Here is a 20,108-nt window from a genome sequence, read left to right on the forward strand (position 1 = left end):
AAACTGAGAGAATAACTACAGAGTATTGCAAAGTTATGTGTTTCTAATAGACTTATTCCAGGGCTATTTAGCCTGAAAGCCCCTTTTTATGCTTAACCCAACTTCTTTCCTAAATAAAGGGGTAATATATTACATATCTGCAGGTGGTTTCTAAGATCTATGACAAAATAAGGCATTGAAGTCCTCCAAGGTGGCTCAGAGTGCCAGGGTTGTGTTTTGCTCCTCCCCAGCCATGGCTTGATGTTTTTGTTTTTGGCATCCTTTGCTCACAATTAATGATGACTGTAGCAAAAGCTCAGAGCAACAATCACCTCTTATGGTATGGAATCTTAATAGTTTGGAGTTAACTTTAGTTCACACTATTTGAACTGTTGCTGAACTGGTGTTTAATGGAGAGAAGTTCACCTAAACTGCTGTGCTATTTGCAGGAATGTGTGCGTGTATTTAGCGTAAATAAAACTTTGACTCATCAGTAAGCAACTTGGATCAGTCTGATTTTGGAAGCCACTCATGTATAATGAAATTAATGCATCTCATTATTTGACATTCCACAGTCAAGCCAGAATTTAAGTACATTGGCAACATGCACGGAAATGAAGTTGTGGGGAAGGAGCTGCTGATATACCTCGCTCAGTATCTGTGCTCAGAATATCTTCTTGGGAACCCTCGTGTCCAGGCCTTGATCAACAACACCAGAATTCATCTCCTGCCCTCACTCAATCCTGATGGGTATGAACTGGCTGCAGAAGAGGTAAAAGTTTTATTATAAGGAGATGTTCAGGCCTTTGTGTTTCTATAATTCTTCATGGGAAAGAACAAACTGAGAGGGGATGTCATGTAAAGGGAGGAACCCCAGGTAGGTTTGGGGGTGCATTGCTTTCCAAAGATGATGTGAACAGAACTAGGAGGAAATCAGAGCCATATTTGTCAGTTTTGCTGCCTGCATGTGATGATGTAGGAATGACTGTATTACTTTTTCACACACTTAGCACTCTCTGCTATCAGTTCTAGAACAAAATGCCTGACTCACTATAATGACTTACATTGTTTTATAAGGCAATCGAGTCTAATAATATGCTCATGTTCCCCCTCTTTTAAATCTGTAGGCATAATGAAATGTGAATATTTTCTGTATTGTCAAAGTTTCGTAATGGATGGCAGTTTTCAGAGATCAGCTCATGTCTGATGGAGACCTGTGAAAACTAAGATTGTATTATATGTTATCTGACATTCTCATTTCCCCCTCTCTCTTTTCTCTACCACCACTAGCATGAAATTAGACCTTTCTTTCTCTGGTTTTGCTCATGTGGTGAGCTCTGTCCATTGTATGAGTCTGGGGTTATTGCACTCTGCCTCTTCCTATCTTGGGGCATCAACTGTATTTTCTTTTTCTCCTCTAACCCACTCTGCATGCTGCTCTGAGCAAGAGGCTCCTGTGTTCCTCTCATGAGTCACATCACTGGTGAGTGAAACAGTTCCTGAATGCTAGTTAGTGCATTAATATTCATGGGGACAAAGTGTGATTAATTAATAAGCGTGGGTTTTTTAACAGTACAGACATTTTCAGTTTACTTCTTTTAAAACTTCCCTTTGATTAATCAATTTCCACAAAGTGTTATTTTGAGACAGGGAGCTATTCTGAAATTGGCTTCTGTGCGACAAAATAGGGGGCTGGTTACAATGGATGGGTCATCGGACGACAGACAGCTCAGAACTTGGACCTGAACAGAAATTTCCCAGATTTGACATCTGAGGCTTACAGAAGAGCTGGGATTCGTGGGGCCCGTCTGGACCACATCCCCATTCCACAGTCTTACTGGTGGGGTAAGGTATGAATTACACATTTTATAAATCATTTCTACTGCAGAGCAGCTCAGGAGTTAAGAGACTGAGACTGCTTGTTCTCAAGTTATTTACTTGTAATTAGATTTTATAAGTGGGACTGAAGTGGACAGGCTTGGAATTGGCATGAAAATCATGGTGTAGGTCTGGCCAAAGTGGCAGGTGTCACAAATAGTTTGGAAAATTTGTGGACAATTTGAACTTTGCTGGTTTAGATTAAGAATAATTGCTGTTATGAGGGGGTCACAAGTGTATAATAATTCATCATTAGTGCTTTAAACTGTGATGCCTGTTAAAGCCTTTTGTGGATTTGGTTGTCATTGCACCAAGTCCTGCACAGGTCTGATGCAATAGAAGTTTCTGCCATGGAAAATGTACAAAGGCTGCATGCAAAGCTGTGTGGTGTCATCTTCCATTAAGGGTGGATGCTTATAAATGACTGTAACAGTATGGAGCAGTGGAAACAGCCAGTCGAGCTGCAGAGGTGCTGGGAGGGAAAGTTGCTGCTGCAGAGGTCAGAGCAGGATGGAGGCAGCACTACAGGGCCTCACACTCATCATCACTAAGCTCTGTGTGATGTTAAGTCAGGAATGCAAAGCTCAGCCCTACCTGAGTTGCTGGCAGACCAGCAGCCCCCAGCACAACTCTAACTGGACCTTAGCTGCCCTTGAATGAAGAATCACAGGAAGCCAAATCAGTAGTTCACATATTGGGAGCTCTGCTTTTCTCCTACTTTTAAACTAATTGTATTCTGATTCAATATTTATTGCTGGCACAAAGCCTCAGACAGGTGGGGAACAGGATTGTTTCATTTGGTGTTAGCAGAAGATTTGAGAGATCATACTCCAGGTTCCTACTCTGCTGCAGGTGGTCTTATGTAAAGCCAGGTCTGTATGCCAAAGGTATCCCTGATGCTACCCCAGTGTTCTGGTACCCCATTTCACAGTAGTAAAATCTAGATTAAAGCACCTCATTTCATCAGGATAATGTGCAGATAAAGATCCAAGGCTGTAAGAGGCTCAGTAATGCACAGTGTATTAGACCACTAATTTCTGCCATAATTAAGCTCAAGTAGTTTATTCTATTTTTGCATGTAATCATAGATCCCAGATTGTGGCACTGAATTTCTGCATGGTCATAAGGTCACAAGCTTAGTTGTTTTCAACTTTTGACTGAATAATAACAGATAACAGCAAGCTATGTAAATGGAAGTGGAGATCAGAGCCTCAGATGGCAAAGAAAGGTTGAGAGCTGTGGAGCAGAGCCTAAGGCCAAATGTAAATAACAGGTAGAGAAAAAGAGAGGATATTAGGGAAAAAGTCAGACTGATTCTGATTCACCTCTGTGCTGTTTCCCTAGTGGGATGCCAGGTGCCCACCAAAGCCACTCTATCACTCTCCTCCTCAGCTGGACAGGGGACAGAAAATATAACTAAAAGCTCATGGGTCAAGATAAAGACAGGGAGAAATTGCTCACTAATTATCTTCAGAAGCAAAAAAGATTGAACTTGAGGAAAATTATTTATATCTATTTTATTTATTATTAATCGAATCAGAGTAGACTAATGAGAAATCTTAAAAACACTTTTCCCCCACCTCTGCTTTCTTCCCAGACTTAATTTTGCAGCTAAATTCCGTACCTGCTTTCCCACTGTGGTGCAGAGGAACTGGAAATGGGGGCTGTGGTCAGTTCATCCCGCATTATCTATGGTACTCCTTCCACCTGAGAGGAGGGGCTCCTGAGACCCTTCCCCTGTTCCAACATGAGAAGGAAAGGATGGAGATCTTCCTTCAGCCATGTGCTCCCTCTCTCTGTGTGTCCAGAGATGCAGGGTTGAGGACCCAGGCAACACTGAGGAAGGACAAATGTGTCTTTGACCCCCATTTTTTTGCCAGTGCCTGGTGCAAACTGTGAGCTTGTCCCTGTAACTCTGGATTTCCTGGCTCTAACCTCCTCTCTCTCCAAGTCCTGCTTCTGCCCTGGTTCTTCTGCTGACCTGTGAGAGAGGTGGTAGTGGCAGGCAGCCACTTGCAGAAGCCATCTTTACAACCATGTATTTATCTTCCATAAACACTGTGTAACATCACAGCAGCTTACAGAGGGAAGGGTGGAGGCAGCCCAACATAGCTCTCACAGCTACCACCACAGCTCAGCCCCAGCTGCAGCATCTCCCTGGGTTATCTGTCACAGACAACAGGCAGAGAACCTTGGCACACAACCACCCCATCCCACCTGAGCTGTACCTCAGTGGGTGTGGACCTGGGGTTAAAAATACAGCACTTCTCCTGCAAACATTTTCTTGTTTTTAAAGAAGAAATGAGATGGCCATCCATCCTCAGAGCACTGAAACTCAGGGAACTGCTAGGTGCTCTCCTGGCCCCAAAGCTGGTCCTCACATAAACAACACTCAGAACATTTCCAAATCCATATGCTTTACAGAGCACCTGAGGGAACCAGGCCTGTGGCCTTAGTGGCACCACAAAATCACCTTGCTAACTACAGTTTCCTATGGTTCACAAACCTGGCAGTAAGTTTTCTCCCAGCCCTGTGTCTCCTGTGCTGATGGTATCACGGGACTGTCAAATCAGCTGTACCTTAATGACCTTCAGTTTTGTCAGGCAGATGAGCCCATGGCTCTTACAGTGGTGCTTTGTGCATGCAGGAGCATTAGGTTGAATGTTTCAACATCAGCCTCTCCCCTTTCATTTACTTAACAGTGTTTGTTACCTGCCTTATTAAAGTAATTACCTGAGTGCTGCAGGGCATTGTACAAAGATCAGGAAGCAGAAAGTGAGCTCTCAGCCAGAGCTCCTGCTCCCCAAAAGCCTGGCTTCATTCAGAGTGTTTTGTTCCCCTCTTTTGTGAATTATTGTAATAAGTGATCTGAGGGCTCAGACAGACCTCAGGCTACATCTCAAATATAGCTCAATTGTCTTGGTTCAAACAGAATTCGGAAGTCTATGCCAGTGGAGGCTGGCATACTCTTTAAGAAAATTAGTCTGGCTGCTTTTTAAAGGGAGAAAAAAAATCTTTGAAAGCCATGGAGACAGTGACTAATTGCAGTATAATTGAAGAAATGAGATTCAGGTTTAGAAAGGGTAGTAGCCCTTCTCTGTCCTCATGCAGAAATAATTTCCCTGTTTTCTAGTTGTGCTCTGAATTGTTCTTGTGAGATGGATACTTTAAAATTGATCTCATCTAACTCAAAAGCAAAAGAAAGCCCTGGTGAAAAAAAAAAAAATTAAACTCCACAAAACCCACATTAAAGGAAAAGTCAAAGGCCAGAGTGGCACAGATAACACCTGCTATCATCTGGTGGAGCTGAACCAAATATGCTCATTTACTGAAATGGTATTAGGGTAAAAATAGTGACATTGAAACTCCTGGTTTTTCACAACATTGACTTCAGTAGGACACTGGCTCTGTGAGACAGCACTGTCATGGGGCTTATGCAAGTATCTGCTTAGCCAGTTGTCTGATCAGGATGAAGGACTGAAACCAGGAGCTCTCAAATAAAACTGTGTATTTTACCCTTGTTCATTGAATTGCAGAAGCAACTTAAAAATCATATCAAGGCCCAAGGCTGATGTTTGAAAGCAGGGCTCATGCTGTGTCAGGCAGGGCGTCTCCAGCTTGGCAGCAGGAGCTGGGGCAGCTGCAGCAGGGCAGGGAGCTAATGAGATTTTGGGGCAGCAACCTCCTCAGAAGGGCTGGTGCTATGGACTTGGAAGGTGTGACCTTGTTCCAGGTGCTCAGCCACCCTGAGAAACTCCCAAAGTGTCCAATCCATGGGGCAGGCAGTGACACTTACAGTCCCTTACAAGCCCTCAGGGGTCTTCTCTTCAGAAGAGATGGGCTCAGAGGATGAACTTCCAGGGTGCATGTGGAAGTGGCTGGTTCATTCCAAAGCACTGCCGGGATAAATGTCATGATCAGCTCATCCCAGGGCACTGTACAAAGGCCAGAAAAACAAATCCTTTGGTGCAGATAGCGTTCTTTGGACAGTGCCATATTTCTTCTTTGGAAGCCTGGGGTCTGCTTTCTTCTCCCACTTCTGGATTGTGTGAGACTGCTAAAAGTCCTTTCCTTTTGGAATGCCCTTTATCTGCATTTTTTAATAATTTTTTCCATGTCATGCCCTTCCTGGAAACTCTGTGTTTAATCTTCCCTATTATGTAAAAAACTTTGATTAGGCTTCTGGTGTGCAAAGTGCATTCTGTGTTCCTCAGTTGATCAGACTTTACCTGTTACATCCCATTTTTTAAGTTGCCTCTTTAAAATGCGGAAGTTGAAAGCTACAGAGTAGCATTTATCTCAATAGCTGCAGAAGGGCATTTTAAGGAAACCCAAACACTAGAAAGACTATTTTAAAAACTATGCCATCTGTAGGGAGATAGTCTCTTGCTTAGGTCAGGAGCAGACAGGGAAATATCTTCTTAAATCATTCCAGGTAAAACTATGTTTAGATGTGGCTTTTTCCGTGGCTTTCTGCCTCATTGATGGAGCTATAATACACGTATTGTGCAACTTCACAGTGTTTTTTTCTGTGCTCTACCCCTGGGTTTGTGGATCCCCAAAGGTTTTTTTTAACAATAGTAGATTAGGGACTGATCCAAAGAAAACAGGAATTATTGTTGTTGAAACACAAGTATATAGGTCTTTAGGGGCTTTATTGAGTTGATTGTGTAGCTTTTTTCTTGTTTGTTCTGGGTATTTTTTCCCTGCACACAGTTAGTCGCTAGTGCTCTCCAGCCTGGCTGCCTGGTTTTCTGGGTGCTGTGTCAGAGCAAAGGGTGACAAGCAATCCCTAAAGCAGCCCTAAATGCTGGATTAACTTCATCATAACAGGTATTTCTCATTTTTATGAAACCTGCATACCTGCAGTGGTGCAGGGTCCAGATAAGCAGCCTCTGTCCTCCTCAGGTTTTCCCCAGGTAACTTCCCCCAGCTGCCAGGAAAGGAACCTCAGCTCTCCGGGGGCACTGGCGTGAGTCTGGACTTGCAGGGACCGGCCACCAGATGCCACTGTTATCCCTAAGAATGAACCAACACCGGAGCAGGTCCCGGAAATTTCCCCTCAGAAACGGGGTGAAGGAGCCTCCTACATGCCGGGTGCCTGAACATCTCTTAGAGTCTGTTGCCCTCTCCCTTGGCCGCTGTTACTGAGGGGGGACTGTCAAAGACGCCTAGATTTGGTGACTTATCTGCCACAGTTCACGGCAAGCTAATTGCAGGCATTGCTGTGCTTTATACGTATCAGTTTTCATTTATTTACAGATTATCCTGCACCTAAGGATAGCAAATGCATTTTCAACAAGGGTTGAGAATTGCAAATTTATCCCCCTATTCCAGTTTATCTATTCAAAGTTAATCCTGTTGATTCAGAAATGAAATTAGATAGGGAATTAGGTAAGTAATGATAAAATGCCACAAATTTTCCAGCCTAAAGTATCATAATCTGAAAATGTCACTGTAATGAAAAGTTTCTTCCTCTGTCAAATACTCTCTTTCCTTTTTGTTCCATTTTTTCCACAGTGAACAATGTGTATCATCCATTCCCTGGAGAAAACTGATTTTCTTCCCCCAGTAACTTTTGGGCTGGAAGAGCCAAAGAGCTTCAACATTCTCCTTTTGACACAGTCTATTCTCCATTGGGCTTCATCCTGCACAAGGTCAAATCCCTTTGGAATTGCATGGCTAGTCACAGCTTTTTTTTTTTTTTCTCCTGGATTTCAGGTGGCTCCTGAGACAAAAGCAGTCATGAAGTGGTTGAGGTCTATCCCATTTGTGCTCTCTGCCAGCCTGCATGGGGGTGAGCTAGTTGTGACCTATCCTTATGACTATTCAAGGCATCCTATGGAAGAAAAAATGTTTTCCCCTACACCTGATGAGAAGGTAATGCTGCTTCTGTGGGGTTAGCATGTTGGTTCCATTTGTGGAACTACGGAAACATTTACTTTTAATAAATAACAAACTTTAATTCATTTAGATCATGTACATATGTGGGTATATGTATGCATTTATGTATTAAATATGTATAAATAACATATTTATATACATAATCCAAATATATATATATATATGTATGTATGTATATACATGTCTTCAACATGATATCAGCTCATTTGGATAGAGGTGATGCTAATAATGCCAACTCCTTCCAACTCAGAATATTGCACGACTCTATTTTATACACTTACTTAATGTACTTTAAAATATAGGATTGTTAACTCTCTATCAGCTTAGCTTGGTCTGGAAAGATTTACCTATCTTTTGTGAGGTCAGATAAGGTTTCATAAAGCACAGATTAGGAAAATCCACATTTTAATTTTTTAAGGGAGTCGGCTGTGATATTTTTACCAGTGGTTTCCAGAAGAAAAGGAACAAGCCTGACCAGGAGTGTTATTTTCCTTTAGAATCCATAAGGAGTGAACGGAAAAAAGACTTGTTGCCATATGGTGGCAGTCTTGTAACATTTATTCCAGGTCAGACGAATGGGATTGGTTCTCCCTCTTGTCCCTGAAAAGTTCCTCATTTGGGACTCACTGTAAATCTTCTGTGAAATTTTTTGCCATCTTTCCTATTTCCCTTCGGCTTCCTCAATCTAGTATTCATTGCTGACATGCCCACCAGGAGAACAGCTAGCTTTTCAGCCTGCTAGCTGAGCTAAAAATGTCTGTGGCCCCTTAAGAAAAGTGGTTCTTTATATAAACAAAGAACAGTTGAAAATAGTCAGAAGTTGATCTTTGACTTGAAGCATCCTTTATCTTTGAGCATATCTCTAGGATGACTTCTTCTGAAATGGCAGTTCTCACTAACACATATTAAATATTTAAAGATGTATGACTGTTAAACATTTTCTGTATCAATCCATTTCTTCTGAGCTGTACAATGCCTAGTGACTATGTGTATATGAAAATGATTTAGCAGTAAAATTAACCAGGCACTGCACAGCAACAAGCCTGTGTAAGAAATAACTGTTGGGTGCTAATGCAAGCTGCAGAACCTCTTGCTGAGGACTGGGGGAAATCATAAAATTGTGCTTTTACATCCCACTGCCTGGGCTAGGGCTATCCTATGCATAGGTGGTGAAGGAATATTGCCATGTGTGCTTCATCAAGCAGTTCACCCCTGGAATGGAAGTACAGCAGTACTTCCATCATTTCCACTCAGGGACAGCACATCTATTTTGAGTGGAAGTATGCAGCCACACAGACAAAGGTCTCTATCCCAGTGTAGTGCACAGCTGGACAAACCCTAATGGCACTCCTGGCTTGCAGCACAGGGACAGGGAACCCTATACAGGTGACTGCTGCATAGTTAGTGACTGCAAAGTCTGGGAATTTGGCTGCAAATCTGGAAGTTTAGAACATGCAGTGGAGGGCTGGGGATGTCTTCAGTGAAAAACTGATTTTTCAAATGACAGCACAAGAAACCTTAACAGCCCTGTTAGTATCACTTGAAATTTTTCACAGAAATATATAAAATCTGTACCAATGAAGTGACCTGCATTTAAATAATGTGTTCTACAGCTGCTGCTGTCAGGGAACCTGCATCCCAAAATACAGCAGTTTGGTTATCTGCCATACATTGGCCAAAACCATTGTTCTGAATGCTGACTTTCTACATTTGCTCTGCAAGGGGAAACTTGCAGATCAGGGTGAAATGCTGCAGATCAGGTGATAGCCAGATATTTAAAAAATCAAATTTTGAGAAATAGATTCAAAGCATGTTTCCCCATTTGAAAATGCATCTGTGCTTCCACCTCCACATGTCCGTCATGGTGCATGCATGGAAGCACAAGGATCCTCTCCTCTCTTCCAAGACGCTGCAGATTTCAAGTCCTTTTTTGGCCTGCACCACAACCTGGGACAGTACTGGCTGAGAGCAAGGAGTCTCAAAATTGGACCATGTCCTTACACTCACATTCTTGCATCTGGTTCAGCCCACCTCAAAACTCTCCCATATTTTGGGATTTGTGGAGATGGATGTTTTATTTTAACAAGAAACTGAATTGATGACTCTGCTCACCAGAGCAGAAAGATCCACACCAAGTCAAGTTCACTCCCTTTGTGATAACAAATGTATTGTTATCCAGGAACTTTTTTCTTCCTTTTCTCACTACCACTGGCCTTCTTTTACTTGAACTATTGGCCAGGCAAAAGCCTTATGCCTCTTGGTGTGAAACAAGAGGAGGCTTGGTCACTGGGAATAGGACATCTGCAGATGTCTTTGTAAGAGGTGAGGATCATACTCCTAACTCACATAGGCACTGTCTAAACTTTATGTCAAATATCTTCCATGGAACGTTCAGAAATGGAACCCAAATTCCTGTAGAAATTAAAGATATTGTGCCTGGCACTGAACTATTGTCAGTGAAATTTCTTCTTAACATATTTAATTAATTTCTATTTCTTTTCAGCAAAACTTTGAAGGACACAATTTGCTGGCCTGAGCAATATTGAGACACATAGAAACTTAAGGGAGTTGCAAAAGCATTTGATATTAAGTCTGAATTTTTTTTTCTGATCATCAGAAGTATGTTAGCAATGTGTCTTTGCACTTACATTAAACTGTCTTTCCACATTTCCTTGCTCACCTACCTGATCTCATAATTGGCTCAGCCATGTGATTATTAGAAACAATCACAAATATCAATCAATGTTGTATGCTTAATCTTTTGGGTCTTTATCCTTGATGACAACACTAGGATAAAGCTTTAGGATCACTTCTAAAACTAGATTTTAGACACCAAACTTCTTGCACACACTGTTTTAAGCAATATGGAATGAAACTCATGATGATGAATAGTAGTATCAAGTAGCACCTGATAACTGCTGTAATTTCAGTGTCGAAATCTGAGTCTTGCCTTAGCAAGATAAGGTCCAAATAGACAAAAAGGAGAGGGAGGATTTTTATACAAAGTTGGAATAACCATTGGAGAAGAAGGGCAGGAACATGATTCAAATAAATGGTTTCTTCAGATAACTGCTCTTTCTTCTGTCTTCACTACATGTTCTGCCACTGTTCCTTTCTGCGTGGTGACTGCTCTGCTCTTCATCAGTGTCAACACTCTTTGGAAATCAGTGGTGACATCCTGCATCATCACATCCTATCCTTCACTTTTTGGAATGGTTTCTGCCCCACACAGAAGGAGCTCTCTGAGATTAAACTGGCAGGTTTTCCTGTGTGAGTGATAAGTGCAAAGCAAGTTGACACTGACTATTTTAAACAGCAGCATTCAGTGTGAAGATTTAGTAGGGCCGAAGGGTAAAAAATATCAAAAACTAAAACAAAACATAAAAGAAGCCTAAATTTAAATTTTAAAACCTGGGACTTGAAGTACAACCAAAAATGTCCTTTGGTCCTGCCCCAGGTGGTAGATTGAAGCCAAGTATCAAAAAATCCATTGTTATTTAATATGTTGTCCCTGGATAAATATATTGGATTGAAGAGAAGAAACTCCAGAGAAGAAGACAAATCAAAATTTCTTAGCAACAAGCAAAACTTCCTTATAGAGCAGTTCATCCCCTCCTTCAGTCTCGAGGACACAGGGTGACTTGTTGTCTGGACTGACAACAGCAACAGTTAATAACAGCAATGGCAAAGTGTTCAGTTTGTAAAACAAACATATTCCAATCATGTCTGTAACAGGTGTTCAAGATGCTGGCTAAAGCCTACGCAGATGCACACCCCGTCATCTCAGACCGGTCTGAGCTTCGCTGTGGTGGGAATTTTGTGAAACGTGGAGGTATTATAAATGGTGCTGAGTGGTACAGCTTCACTGGAGGTAAAACCACTTTACCATCCTATCAAGTGAGGTAAAACCTCTATGTGACCTTTATAAGACACCAGGGTTTGAACAAAATGATTTTATTAATTTCAGTTTGGTTAAGGTCCTGCCCATGTAAAACATAATTTTTAGGCAATTTAAGTAGTAAATCTATGTTGGTAACGTTTTTATGCCGTTAACATGGGATGCGTTCAACCCCAATGGGACTTGAGGAAAATTAACAAGTTATGCAAGGGTCACATTTGTTATACCCTATAATATAATATTTTGATTTTTAAATCTGACATGTAGAAATAAATTCTTAATGCTATGCTCTCATTCCTTAGCTTCCTGAGTCTGAATCCATCTTGTAGGCAATGCATGTGCTGCTTCCTCATCTGTTTAAATAAATTCTTTTTTCAGGGAAAACTACAACAGAGACAAACGTCCAATTCATTTGTGCTTCCGCTGCTAATTTGATTTCCCCAATAATAGTATTTTGTTTTCTTTAGAATTCCTTCAATACTGGCATGGATAAAATATCAGTGTTCATAAATTTTCAGCTGCGCTTCACTTGTGTTTTCCAATAGGACCCAGCTGGATCCCCAAATAATTATGTTGAAACTAGACATTTGGAATGCTTTAGGGCATGTGTGAGAATTAGGTTTAGATCTCTTTGGCTTACTTTCTTCCCAAAATTATATCTAATGTCTTTTGTACCGAAAGAGTTTTGAGCATAATAATGGCAAAAGGTCATTTCTTTTCTGGTGACCCTTGGCAATCACCTCTGATACAGCCAATTATACAGTTACTGTAATTAACCAATCTTTATTGCTGTACCGCTACTTCTTGGCCAGGTGAATAATGACGTAAAATTATGCTTTTTTGCCTGGAAGGAGTGTCATTGTCATTAGTTTTTATAGTTGAAACAAGCTATAGAATTCTGAATTTGTTGAACACTTTTTATGTATTTGCAAGTGCTTTTTACAGTATAATAACCCACACCCATTGGGACAGCAGTCAGCTGGCTGCAGCACCAAAGCTCCAGCTAAAAGCTACAAGGCTGTTCAAAAGCTGTCTTCTTTCTTTTTAAACCTGTAGGTATGGCAGATTTTAATTACCTTCACACAAATTGCTTTGAAGTTACCGTGGAGGTAGGATGTGAAAAGTTTCCTTTGGAAGAAGAACTGTTTACAATATGGCATGAAAATAAAGCTGCCCTTCTGAATTACATGGAAATGGTACTGCTCTGCTTTTACAGACCTTTTTGCTTTCTTTTTTTCTTTTTCATTCTTTGTCAAAATTAATTTCTTTGCTGTTTCCTGGTTAGCTCTCAAGATGATGCTGAATCAAAACCACACTCCTCCAGGGTCCCCAGTGCCTCAGTTTATCTGGCAGGACACACAGGTGGTATTTTGTCTATGCTGCAGAAGGGCTTGAGACTGAGGACTGCAAAGGCCTTGAAAATAGTGAGAAAGGGAATTATTTGCAAATACTTTGGGGAGCATTATTCATCAACTGTGCAAAATTTTAGCACTAGAGAAAACCTTAACATTCAGAAAAGTATGAATCAACTTTCCTTTTGAAGACTAAAGCAACAAGATCTCTCCAGAGAGCTTCCTGAAATTTTCCTTTCCATATTCCATGTTTGTGTCCCAAACTCTACAGCAAGAAATTTAGATTCAGCTAAGATCTTGCTAGAAATGCCATTTACACACTTTTGATCTTGATTTTTTTAATGAAAATAGTTATTAAAAACCTAAAGCCAAATCTTCTAAAGGAAGAACTGTGTGTCTCTGAGCATTAAAACGTGCCACTTAAATGTCATTTTTAATAATAAGTTTAAGCTCAGCAAAAACAAATACCTCACTGACAATAAGTAAGTGAGCACAGAAACAGAAGTTGCTCTTTCTCTCAGCCATTAGTAGATTAGCTTTCTGTCATGCCTTATTTTGATAGAGTATGCAGTAATTTAAAATTGTTAGGAGTGTTTTTATGGCCTTTCTAAGCAACCTCTTGCTACTTGTGGTAAGTATTATCATTCAATAAAGTCTGCAGTACAGACCACCAAACTCATTTCGTTTTACAGCTGCCTGATGAAAATGAGTTTTAGTGAATCCAAATGGAGCTGGGTTAAATCCATATATATTACAATTGAAGTCTTCAAGATGTAAAGATTTTATAGTGTGAGATACTGTAGAAGTCTGTGCTGGAAAAGCTTTTTGAGTAAATGCAGGACAGTAAGCAAAACAACTTTGCAGATAAGGATGACTGAATTACCCACGATAAGGATTAAGTCTGCCATGACCAATTCAAACTTTTCTTATTCTGATACATACCAGGCTATTTGGTGTGTGTACAAATATACTTGGCTCAACACACAGAAGTAGAATTCATTTTCCTAAACACTGATCTCTTCTCCCCATCAGAAACAATATCAAAACACCCTGCCAAACTCATGTGACACAAATTTGAGGGAAAAATGAAAAATAGTACATTTAATAAAGCAAACCAAAGCAGGATTGAGAAAGAAATTTCAGTTTTGTAATTTTTATCCTGTCATGTTATAATTGCAAAATTAGTATTGAAGCTAGATGAGGTCATACTACTTTGAGTATGTCTACACTGTAAATTGAATTTGAGTCCGAGATGACTCTTCTGACCATATTTACTTTCTATCCATATGATAAATCCCCAAGTTTGTACTGCAAAGCAAACTGCAGTGCTTCATTATAAGGGATAGCTTTCAAATCCTTATATTGAGTTGCTCCTAAACTTTCCAGTGAGTAGCTTAACTCAGTACATGGAACAGCTGCTCAACAAGAGCAGTGACAACACAGTCTCACCTTAAATTAAAAACTGCTCTCACTAGACTAGACTTATTTTTTCAAACTTTCTATTATCAACTACTGTAAAGTTGGATATTTTAATGATTATTTTTAAACATCTCTATTTTCCAACAGAAAAGCAAACATGTTTTTCCCATTGTTTTGATAGTTTGTGCTTTTTTTCTATTCTTCTCTTGTGACAAGGACACTGAGAAAGGGAAAGTGAGTAGAAGAGAAAAGAGGAATTGGGGAAGTAAAGAACAACCCAAGTTGGTCATAGCTGTTTATAGAAAAAAATCAAAATGGAATTATTTTTCCCTTAAAAAAGGTCATATACATTTCCAGATATAAAATATTTTAAATTTGGAACGCTGTAAAAAGACAACATTAAGAGGCCTAATGTTTCAATACTTCGAACATTTTTTCTGTTTTGTTTTATTTTATTGAACTTCCAGTATAGCTGTTAGTGCACCTCCTTGTATGAAAAAATTTACATTGCTCTTTAATTTGTCACCAAGCACATTTCTCAACAGCTCAAGCAACTCAGTTCTGTGCTTGTAGCGAAGGGGAAATGGCTGTCATACACCTTGCTGTCATGACATTCTGACAGGCAGTGAAGTGTAGGCAGCAGAGTGATAATGAGTCACAAGTACCTGAAGTGATGCCTTCACATTGTGTTCAGGGCACCAGATTTGTTTTGAAAGCCTTAACTTTTCATTTCTTTGTGGTTCTGTGTCTAGGGCAGACATTCAGAACAGTCCTTAAATACTGTGGTCACATCACAAGGTGCCAGTGATTTGTGCACAGAAGGGTCTCTCCAAGCAGAGCCACATACCTGTCCTAAAAAAGCTCTGGTTCCATTTTCCCTTTCCCTCAGTCCCCTTGGATCTCCCTAAATAGGCCATGTGATCTGAAGGGGCATTATCTCCTGAGAGCCTCTGAATGGGGTGAATTTTTTGACAATTGCTTCCTCTCTACAAAGGTTTCCTTGTGATGAGGAGGTGGTATTGCAGTGACTCCCATCTAACTCTGCTTTGCTTTGCCAGGTTCATCGGGGGATAAAAGGAATTGTGTCTGATAAGTTTGGCAACCCAATAAAAAATGCTCGTATTTCAGTCAGGGGCATTCAGCATGATGTCACCACAGGTAATATTTTTGGTTTAAGATTTTTCCTGGGGCAGGTTGAAAGATCTGAGAGCTTAATCTGCAAAAGTATTGCCATGTTTGGTAGAAATGACACCTTAATGGAAAACTGAAGGCTCAGATGGGGGTTCTGTTCTGGAATAACAAGAGAGAAGACATGTTAAGCTGACTGCTAAGTCTGTCCTGTCTCTGGGATGATGGAGCTCTTCATATGAAAAATTCCACCTGGAACAGTCTGCTGTCCACCAAAGCTAATTTGGGAGAATATGGCAACAGCTCTGCTCAGGGGCTGTAACTCAGCATGTGGAGATGTGGAACCTTGATGGAATTAGTTAGTTGAGATATTGTGAACATGTTGTGGGTAGTGCAGTAGAATCCCCTCTGATTTTCACAACTAGAATAATTGCAGAAATTGAAGGGTCCACAACTTTTCCTGTTCATGTGGAAATACATAAATATGTGCATTTTTTGGAACTATTATTATTTGAACATTGAATTATGCCCACTTTATACCTGTCACCAGCTGATAAACATATATTGGGGCATATACAACTGTTATTTTTCACAGTCATAAAGTTCTGAGCTCTTAGGCTGTCACTGAAATCAATGCTTTCTTTTTATTATTGATTTCAGTGAGAACAGGGTAGGTCATAGAAGTGCAAAATAGAAGATATGAATGGTTACATTTTGGTCTAATGGTCATTGTTGAATCAATTTGGAAAGCCAGAATGGCTTATAATGTAGTGGATGTTTTCCAGCTTTCAAAAAAACCAGTACTAGAGGGGATACAATAGTGGAGATGATGCAGATTATTGAGGCTGGTGGGAGACTCTGGCATGAATTAGGGTCTTTTTCAAACTTCTTCCCAGACAATGGCTTCCCATTGGCAGTGGACCTTTAAAGGATTAAGAATTAAAGAAAAATATGTTTACACTGTAGGAAAGAGAGTATTTGCTCTGAGTTAGGTGGGGTTAAAAATGTTATATGGCTAAAAAGTTTTTTGATTTTAGTGTTTAAAAAAACTAAGAAATTCCATGAGAAACTAGTATTAAATGCAACACTAACTGAGCTAAGAGACTTGCCATTCAAAATAAAGGAAATATAAAATGAGGAATAAATTTTTCAGTTTTAAAGCTCCCTGCTTTTGCCTGCAGGGTCTAACCTTCAGCTGGAGGAAATTTACTCCCGTTTTACACTAATGGCAATTTATACCAGCTGCAGCTCCAAGTCCATACATAGTCTTACATGCAAGAATGTCTGCAAAGGAATTGAATGTAATTTAATTAAAAGAGGGATTTCTTAGCTCCTCAGACATTCTAAATATATATATGTGTATATATTGCAGCCTGGACTCTGATTTCTTTTTCTTACGTTTCACTTAGTTTTAAATTGATTTCTTTGGGAGTTATTCATTGTTCCTTTGGGAAAAGCAGCATGAAGGAAAGTGTCTTTTCGCTGTGATACAGAAACAGCAGGTAGGGACATTTTGTATGTGATTTTTACTCCATTACTTCCCAAGGGCCAAGTTTTCTTAAGTTTCACTTAGTTCTAAATTGATTTCTATGGGAATTATTCCTTGTACCCTTGAGAAAAGCAGCATGAAGGAAAGCATCTCTTCCCTGTGATACAGAAACAGCAGGTAGTGACATTTTGTATGTGAATTTTACTCCATTAACTGCCAAGGGCCAAATTTTCACAGGCAAAATCTCTTTTATGTTATCTAGAGTTTGCCTTCAAACATTTTCCAAAATCTGAGCTGTTTCCATGGCCCACCCCTTAGCTGCCATCTGAGGTAGTGCGTGCAGCTACAGGGGCTGTGAGGTGAAAAACTGATCTTGGTTTTGTTGCGCCTGTCCCTTTCCCAAGCTGCTGATGGTGACTACTGGCGGCTCCTGCCTCCGGGGACGTTCATCATCAGCGCCCAGGCACCAGGCTACAGCCGGGTGATGAAAAGGGTCACCATCCCCACCAGGATGAAGCAGGCTGGCCGCGTGGATTTCGTGCTGCGGCCCGCCGAGGCCTGGCCCAGCAAGCTGCTCCGGCGCTCCATGGAGGACACCTACGACCCTCAGGACCCGCTGGAACTTTTTGACCCTCACGCCCAGCATGGGCAGGCCGAGGCTCGCGGAGGGTCCGCGGCAGGCAGGGAGAAGCCGTGGTGGTGGTCGTACTTCAGCTCCCTGGACCTGCACAAACCTCTGTGGCTGCTCAAGCAGCGCTGAGGGACGGATGGCGCCGCGCTCCGCTCGGCTCGCTCCGCTGCCCTTCCAGACACCCGCGCTGCTCTTGGCAATATTTAAATGTTTCATTTGAAAATATAATATTAATTCAAGCACGCTTGCTTCTTTTGTTTTCTCTTCACACACAACTGAGTATATTCAAGTGGGCTTTTAAGTATTAAAAACAACGGTGCACATCCATTCAAAGGGCAGATTTTATGCAGGTTTTTTCTTGGTAATGCTCTGTACTTCTGCCCATGTAGTTAATCATCACATTCATTATTTATTAGGTTCTAAGTACCTGCAGGAAAATATTCCTGATCCTTTAATGCATTTTTGTACATGTTTTAATACATTAATGATAACACACTAAAAACAACATTCAGAAACACTCAGAAAACTCCTTTATTTTCCATTTTTACATTAGCATATTAAGTTCATTACCTCTTCTAATAACTGCTCAAGATATAGGGTCTTTTTTAAAAATTTTAAATGTTTTTACAAATTTAAAAATAAGCTTTTAATGTATTTAGCAAAATACTGGAAAATGCCTTTACTGCTGAAAATACATAATATAAATGTGTGTAGACGTAGAAAAATACTTGAGATAATTCATGAGGAATTTAGGTTCAAGTGTGACATATTACACTGAAGTTTTTAACATCATGCACTGTTCTGAGCCTATGTATACGTTAATGAAATTTGTAGACATCAAAGGAATCAAACTTCTTTTCAAGATACTTGAGTAAAGTTCAGTGAATAGTGGTCTTGCAAGAGGCTGTCCTCTCTCAAATATCAGATGCAATGGATTTTTTAAGGTGATATTAAAGAAAAGTCTTTGATTTTGATGAAACACATAGGCCCACACCTCCTTTTAGCCTGGACTGTTAATGAACTCCCTATACAGACTGTATTTCCTCCTCTAAATGCCACAGTGCTTGAATGGTGTGATTGTTGGAGCTGATTTACTTTCTGCAGGAACTGCTGGATTAGCTGTGTGGATTGCCCTATGAGTTCTAAAAACTTTTTTTGCTCATCTTAGATAAAGCAGCCCCATTACATGAGCCCCATAGTCCACATGCACATATCTCATTCTGTAGCTTCCTAGGAAGACCCAAGAGATGAATGATCTTAATTCTGCAACCAGATGCTGCACATGACTAAGTACTTTATTCCCAGTTGTAATCTGATTGAAGTTAGGAGTCTGTTATTCATGTGCTTGGATGTCTGCAGGACTGGAGACTATGTTAAAATGAAAGAAAATAATTTCAGAGCATTAACAAAAAGTAATTATATGGGAGTGAATGTACTGCATGCACATGGGTAAGTGTTCCTTGCCCAGGCTTGCCAAGTTAAAGGAACTCTGAACCCTAAATATGCCAAAGAAAATTGAGCAGGAGATACACCTTCAGACTTTATTTCCAGTAATAGGTATTACTACTCTTTTTTTTTGGTCATTTTTTTCAAAGCCAGCTTCCTGTGAAAACAGTGGTGAAGCTAACAAAATCAGAGCAATATGCTAAATTGCTAAGTATTAGCTGCACTTATTAAACACATAATTTGTGGCATGCTTAGAAAGATGTTTTCTCTGAGTACTTCCTAGATTCTCGCAGACCTATTTAGAAATTTTTTAAGTGATCACAGTTAACCCAAGCCTGCTGAAATGCCGAACAGAATGACTGTGCAAAAAAATCACTTTTTTCCTGCAGTCCAGAGTTGAAAAAGTAGATGAAAGTCAAGACTTGGGAAATATGATTTCTGAGTAGATTGTAAAGACATCTTATGTTTGAGACAGTTTGAAAAAGTAGTTTGCTGTACTACTATACCACTTATGGTATATTAGTGAAAAGAGAGAGAGCAAGAATAGCCTCTCTCCCCACCTCAGTCATAAAAAGAAGTGTCCAGCAGAGAAAAAGTTAAGATCAGAACCTTCTGCAGGTTCACACTTAACAGCCTTTATAGAAGGGATGTATTAAACTGCATTGAAGTAACTGTGAGGCTCCTGGGAAAAGGTGTGCTTTGTCTTCTGGAGATATTTAATCTTTTTCATAAGAGGAATTCTGTTTTCAGTTCCCTTGGAGGTGGAAAAGACTGGTAGAATGACTAAGTAGCTCCAAAAAGACCATTTTACTATAGAGGAGATTTAGGACTTATTTGTTGGTGCTTTCAGAAAGAAAAGAAAAGAAGTAAAGGAAAGAAGGAGGAAGAAAAAGAAAGAAAGAAGGAAAGAAAGAAAAGGAAAGAAGAAGAGAAAGAGAAAGAAAGAAAGAATTGGTCAAAGCCAGCCAAGTAACAATGCAATCA

The 20,108-nt window shown here is 40.2% G+C and overlaps 1 protein-coding gene across 1 annotated transcript in view; it reads left to right on the forward strand.

The window, feature by feature from the left end:
• CPZ (carboxypeptidase Z) overlaps positions 1–18,231 on the forward strand; it is a 34,473-nt gene extending 16,242 nt beyond the window's left edge. The window contains exons 5-11 of the mRNA XM_005485679.4: positions 555–751; positions 1,668–1,829; positions 7,579–7,737; positions 11,497–11,632; positions 12,716–12,855; positions 15,489–15,588; positions 17,452–18,231. Coding sequence (XP_005485736.1) covers positions 555–751; positions 1,668–1,829; positions 7,579–7,737; positions 11,497–11,632; positions 12,716–12,855; positions 15,489–15,588; positions 17,452–17,807 — 1,250 coding nt within the window. The 3' untranslated portion in view covers positions 17,808–18,231. The remainder of the gene's footprint in view (positions 1–554; positions 752–1,667; positions 1,830–7,578; positions 7,738–11,496; positions 11,633–12,715; positions 12,856–15,488; positions 15,589–17,451) is intronic.
• Positions 18,232–20,108: the final 1,877 nt, after the last annotated feature.

This window comes from Zonotrichia albicollis, chromosome 5 (assembly GCF_047830755.1).
Source record: "Zonotrichia albicollis isolate bZonAlb1 chromosome 5, bZonAlb1.hap1, whole genome shotgun sequence".
Classification (NCBI taxonomy): Eukaryota; Metazoa; Chordata; class Aves; order Passeriformes; family Passerellidae; genus Zonotrichia; species Zonotrichia albicollis.